Consider the following 6,881-nt stretch of genomic DNA (forward strand, 5'->3'; position numbering starts at 1 on the left):
CTCTTGTTTTTTTTTCTTGTTTTTTTTTTTATGTTTATACGAATTTTTGCCGTGCTGCTGCCCTGTGCCCTGTGCTTTGTGCTTTGTGCTCTAAATGTGCTTTAATTATATTTTTTATTAAGGTCGGCTCTTCTTCTTCTTCTTGTTTAAAGCCAGAGGTTAAAGCTCTCTTGATTTGGTACATTTGTTTATTTTCATTATTTTGTCTCTCATGTTGGTTTATTTTTGTTAGCTTGTCGTAAATTTTATCACGTTGCGTGTAGACGATGTATTTAAGCTACAGCAGAAGAGGACTTTCCACTTGACTGCAACAGAGGAAAATTCAATATTTTCTTTGCGTAAAATTTAAGCCACAGGAGTTATGCGTGTGTGTGTGTGTGTGTGCTTGTGGCTTACATAACTGTCAGTTAATTAATGCAACAATGTGGCTGGCCGCTAGCAAGCGCTTAAAATTTAAATTAAGAGATCATCGCTTAATTAGTGGCCAGCGCTGCAATTACATTGATAGCGCGTGGAAAACTGCTTTGCTTTGCCTTGTCCATTTTCACAGTCGTTTATTCATTTATTTATATTCTGCATGGGCTTCAGTCCCAGCCTTTGTGAGCAGTTTAAATTTGCGAGAGGTGGAGAAAAAGAAGAGCGTAAATAAAGCGCAGACATTTGCCAAGGGCCAGGGGCTGCACGCGGCGAGCGCTAGTCGCGGCGCCACTTCAGGTACAGCCAGAAGTGGCAGTCAGCTAACAGAACAACACTTGAGCATGTAAAGAAGACGCCAAGGCGTCAACATTAACAAGTGAAACGAGATGAAGCCTGAGCAAGTCGACTAAGTGTTGCTCTTTAGTTGAAATGGAACAAAGCTGAGAGATAGAGAGAGATAGAGTGAGAGAAAGAGATAGAGTGAGAGAGAGAGAGAAAGAGAGAGAAGGAGAGAGTCAGAGTGAGAGAGAAGGACTGAGTGAGAGAGAAAAGGAGAGAGTCAGAGTGAGAGAGAGACTGAGTGAGAGAGAGAGAGAGAGAGAGAGAGACAGAGTGAGAGTGAGAGTGAGAGTGAGAGTGAGAGTGAGAGTGAGAGTGAGAGTGAGAGAGAGAGAGAGAGAGAGAGAGACAGACAGAGAGATAGAATGAGAGAGTGAGAAAAGGAGCTCCTGAATTTGCCAGAGAATTCGCTATATATATTATATGTTAAATATAAAATATTTATAAATTCATTAGTCCCCTTTGAATTGCCAATTAAATATTTGCTTTTAATTATTTACTGTTTATTGAATTGAGCAATTAATGTTTTTTATTATATCATAAAATATTCATTTATGCAATTATGTTGCTTAACTTAATTTATTATTGACTTATTTATAATGTGAAAGTTAATTGAATCAAATAAATTGAGAAATAGTGTCAAATTGCTATTAATTTTTTAGAAATTAAAATAGCAAAAAAAAAAATTGGAATTAATTTGAATAATAATTAGCAAAGAAATAGGTTCTTTTATTGCAATAATTTGAATAATATTTTGAGGAAAAAAAAAAAAAAAAAAAAAAAACAATATATTTAGCAGAAAACAAAAAAATATGAATTAATGTAAATAATATTTTGAGGCAAAAAAAGAAAGTACATAGTATGTATATATATATTTTGAGCCTTTTTATTAAAATTAGTAATTTGAATAATATTTTGAGCAGTAGTCAAAGTGGATGAATATTTCAATGGACTCCAGGCAGGGTTGCTTAGTAAATAAGGTCGCCTGCTGTTGGGAACTCATTGAGAGGCTCCGGCAAACAGCTTGGCAGGCAGTCAGGCGGCAGGCTGGCAGTGCTAGCTGAGCAGGAGGCGACAACAACAGCCGCAGCAGCAACAACAACAACATCAACAACGACAACTTACTTGAGAGTAGTGCATAATCATTTAACATAAAACGTTTTCGTGCTTTCATTTCTGCAGGCGCTCACCTACTGCGATCTGAAGTGCATACACATGGGCGGTCTGGTGGAGGTGCTGCGTCTCTATCCGGAATACCAGCAGCAGTTCGCGAATGACATACAGCACGATCTGACATTCAATTTGCGCGAAGGCTACGAGAATCAAGAATCGGATATTGGGCCCTCATTCCCATTGCCCAGCATCAGTGAGGATGACGAGAATCGGGAGGAGGGCGAGTGCAGCAACGAGCAGGATAAGGAGGGCGGCGCTGGTGGTGGAGGCTCTGGGGCTGGTCCCCTATCGTCGACATCGTCGCCACATCACAGCATCACGCGCTCACCGCTGCTGGGCATGAATAGTCCGCGTCATCAGCGCCTGCATCAGCGTGGTCGCTCCTTGATAACGCTGCGGGAGACGAACAAACGGCAGCGTCCTCTCAACATGGCCAGCAGTTTGGATCGCAATTCGTTCGAGGAGCTGGAGCCGCCCATTGAGGAGGAGTCGGCCGGCACGAAACGCCCCTCGCTGGAGCGCCTGGATTCGCAGGTCTCGACCCTGCATCAGGATGTCGCTCAGCTGAGCGTTGAGGTGCGCAATGCAATTAGCGCACTGCAGGAAATGGCATATTCATCCGCTGCCATCAGCTCGCACGGTGGCTCGCTCAAGTTTCCGCCGGCACGTTCCATACCCAACATCAGTGGCGTCGCTGCTGCGCGGGGCCTGGGCTTGGGCCTGGGCCTGGCCGCTGGCGATGCTCAGCTGATGGGCGGGCCACTGGCCTTGGGCCTGAGCGAGGCAGCGGCCATGCAGCGCTGCTCGTCGCATCCGCCGGAGGTGTGGGGCCGCGAAATGCAGCTGCCGGCCATGGCAACGGCGCCCAGCTCAAAGGCCGGCTCGCCGGCCAGCGTGGAGGCCGTGCAGAAAACGAGTCGCAGCTGCCAAACCGATTTCTATCGCATCGACTTTCCCACCTTTGAGCGCTTTGTGCTCGCCAATCCGCGGCTGGTCCTCGGTCTGCTGGGCATTGAGCCGGTCATTAAGAACGAAATCGAAATGCTGCAGCAGAAGCAAACGTTGCAAATCTCACCACTGAATACCATTGATGAATGCGTCTCGCCGCTGGCCACAGAGCCGGGCTTAGGCGGTTCCAAGGAACGGCTGTTGGGCAGCCAGGCGCCGTTGCCAGCGGCAGGAGCTGGCGGACGCGTTTATCCGCCGCTGGACGATGAGAATTCCAATGATTTTCGCTGGACGATGAAGCATTCAGCGAGCCATCAAAGCTGTTGCAAGAGCACCGATGCATTGCTAACGCCAGAGGAGCAAACAGCTGGACAGGAGCAGGAACAGCAGCAGCAGGTGCAGCAGCAACAGCAGCAGGTGCAACAGCAGCAGGCGCAGCAGCAGCAGCAACAGCAGCAGCAGCAGCGCTGTAAGCGCAGCATGCGTCGCAGCGGCAGCGGCGGCAGCAACTCCAGCCTCTCGAGCAGTAGCTCCAGCTCGAATTGCCTGGTCTCGCAGAGCACCGGCAATCTGACCACCACCAATGCATCGGTGCACTGCAGCAACAGCACGCACAGTGTGGCAAACACGCGACGCGCCTCCTGGAAGCTGCAGCATTCGCGCAGCGGCGAATACCGACGTCTGTCGGAGGCGAATGCCGAATACTCGCCGCCAGCCAAAGTGCCAGTGCCGGTGGCCAATGTGGCCATGGGCGTGCCAACGGCCAGCGTCGCCAGCTACGGCCTCGATGAGGAGGAGAGCGTGGAGCTCTTAGGTCCTAGACGTGGCTCACGCAGCATCATGGTCGATGTGGCCAGCGGCGTCAATGAGGCAGCCAATGGGATGGTTGGCGGCAAACAACGCAATCGTTTCCTGTTGGGCGTCAATCAGAGCCAGGGGCAAGGCCAGAGCCAGGGCCAGGGCCAGGGCCAGGGCCAGGGCCAGGGCCAGGGCCAGGGCCAGGGCCAGAGCCAGGGGCAGGCAATGAATTTCCGATTTTCTGCCGGCGATGCCGACAAATTGGAGAAGGGCCTACGCGGTTTGCCATCCACACGTTCGCTGCGCGATCCCAGCGTCAAGTAAATTCTAAAACTGGCAAACTGAGCTCTGTGTGCCTGTGTTTTGCCAGCTGCTGGCAATTTGTGTGGGGTTGGGTTACGCATGGAATATGGAGCAGGAGCAGGAGCAGGAGTAGCAGTAGAGTGAAGTGGGTTTTTGTGGTAGCCTCAAGGTTGCCAAACGTAGGCAGACGTGTGTGGATTCGTTTACATGCATGCCGACGTGCGTGATTTATTTCCTAATTAATACTGAAATACGAAGACGCTTGTACTTTTAATATCTATAAGATATCAACAGTAACACACACACACGCGCAGACATGCAGACAAATACAACTAACACTCACACACACACACATTGATTATTAATTTATTATACTGAAATTTTGCTCAATTGGGTTAATTTGTGCATAGAGCGTGTTATCGAATATCAATGATATAGACTTTTGGTAGAACGAAAAGAAAGAAATTTTCAACCTGTAAATATATGTATATTAAAAATGTTTTCTTAAAGCTTTCATATACTTTTCTACAAAGCTTTGACTAGAAGCATATCTATTTTGAAGTACATGAAATACCGATGGGCTTTAATGTACTTGATTTTAGTTTCAATGTAGACAGGCTAACAAATTTGAACTTCAAAAGTTCATTAAAGCTCAAAGACACACTTATGTATATGAAAATATTCATAAGTATTTGATCGATTTAGTTTGTAATCGGAAAGCGCATTTCATGGCATTATTTTAAAATATTTCGACATTTCTAAAAGCTTTTAAAGCACATTAGTGTTATAGATAAGCTATTGGTATCGATGCTAAAAGCTTAAAGATTATAAAATATAAATAGCTGTAAAAAACACACAAAAATTTGAAATGCTTGAACTAATATCAAGTATAATTGAAATGCATAAACTTTCTCTTTTCGCTCTTCAAAAAGATTAATCCACTTATTAAGTAGCATTTCAGTTAAAGGTTAGCCTTTTTCATTTACAGTAAGTTTATTTATTAATTAAACTTAAAAAATAAATTATACAATGCATATTTATTCGTAGCATATCAGATTTAATGATTTATGAAGAAAACATAATCTATACTTTTATTTTTATTTTTTTTAAATTTAAGATTTAAGCTTAACAATTAACATTAATCAAGTGAATGTGAGGCTGTCAATAGGAAGTGCAAAGATGAAAAGTTGAACAAATGTTGAAGTATTGTACTCTACTAAAACTACAGTATATATGTATATATAAATATATTTTACTAAATGGCAGACAATGCATTTGAAAGCGAACAGACATACCATAAATATATAAATATTTAATATATTCAAACAGCAAAATATTGTATGGATGTTAAATGTCACATATAATCTGTGTGTATTGAAATACCTATTTTGATGTACAGAAATAAATAAAATTTGTCAGGTTACAACTCTGAGATTGGCTAGTACAAAATATCAGAGAATTCAAATATCAGAGAAAATATGAAAATATTGGAGTTGTTGATCAATTGTGAAATGTTTAATGCTCAATAAAACGTTTATGAAAATAATTATTAATTATTTAATTATTTAATAATTAAATTAAATTAAAAATATGCAAAGAAAATGTACAGAAAACGGAAGAGAGTATGAGATAGTTAGGCAACATGTAAGAGACAAATTTTTAGGATGTGAGAAAAAATACTGAAAGAATTTTATAAAATACTACAAAAATAAATACCCCAACAATTGAGAAATATTTTAAAAATTTGACAAACGACTTGATAAAAAAAAAATATATGTATTTAAAAATAAATCTAAAAATATTTACAAAAAAGAAACTGTTTTTAAATATTCAAATTAAATTTAAATATTTGACAATCGTTTGCGCTAAAAAGAATAGAAAACAAAAATTATGAGAGAAACTTAAGAAATTTTACTTCTAAAGTAAAAAAGTGTTTAGAATTTGTGATTTCATGTAGTTGTTAGTCGATAGGCTCTATCTAGAAAAAAGAAGATAAATATCAATAAAGAACAGCTACTTTTCCTCAGATAGTGGCAATTGTAAAAGAATCCACCTAAGCGAAAGAAAGTGAATTACTAAGGCTTAGTAAGTAGATAAATTTAAGCTTAAATGTATTAGAACTATAGCAAGGTATAATTACCAATAAAAAAAACTGTATATTTCGAGCTATCTAGTAAATGCTAAAAAAAGAAAGAAACAAACAAAAATACTATTGTATATATGTATCTATATGTAAATGTTCCCAAGAACTATAAAGACTTGTGCTTCATTCTATTCTCGATGTAAGCATTCTACAATAAAACTTAACTGTGTAAGTTTGTGCATATGACTTTTATATGTATATGATGATATATAGTATATATATATGGAGTATGGTATTCGTATATTTTAACCCAAACAGAATTCATGTGTGTTTTATATAATATCTAAGCAGAATTTATTGTATTGTATGTATTATAGAGTTAATTATATTATATTATATTATATACATATACATATATGTATATATACATACATGTATATTTATTATATATATATTTACGACACTGACATATGTTTCGTCACTAAGTTCAGCGAAATTCTCTGCAAACGTTTTTAAATGTTTTAAATTAAATGTTATTCGAAAATCCAGAAGGAAATATTCAATATTTAAATGAAATACACAATAAACTTGATGTCAAATTCAAAAACAAAGAAGAATCTTTTAATTATTATTCAAATTATGGATTTCATTCAATTATTAGCAGCTTAGTGTTTAACTTTGATTTCCAGTACGTTTTGCTTCCCACTTTGCCTGACAATACTCGTATATCTGCTTTAATGCGATTAACTCAATTGCCTGGGCTTGGAGCTCAAGTGAGATAGTGAACGCTCCCCTTTTGGCATGGTATATATCAACCATA

At 40.1% G+C, this 6,881-nt stretch overlaps 1 protein-coding gene across 5 annotated transcripts in view; it reads left to right on the plus strand.

The window, feature by feature from the left end:
* The window catches only part of Elk (Eag-like K[+] channel), an 85,446-nt gene extending 78,787 nt beyond the window's left edge, over positions 1-6,659 (plus strand). For all 5 annotated transcript variants that reach the window (XM_089469352.1, XM_089469353.1, XM_089469349.1 and 2 more), the window contains one exon: positions 1,939-6,659. In XM_089469352.1, coding sequence (XP_089325478.1) covers positions 1,939-3,999 — 2,061 coding nt within the window. In that variant the 3' untranslated portion in view covers positions 4,000-6,659. The remainder of the gene's footprint in view (positions 1-1,938) is intronic.
* Positions 6,660-6,881: the final 222 nt, after the last annotated feature.

The sequence above is a fragment of the Drosophila arizonae genome, chromosome 5, assembly GCF_054131065.1.
Source record: "Drosophila arizonae isolate 15081-1271.41 chromosome 5, UAZ_ARI_1.0, whole genome shotgun sequence".
Taxonomy (NCBI): Eukaryota; Metazoa; Arthropoda; class Insecta; order Diptera; family Drosophilidae; genus Drosophila; species Drosophila arizonae.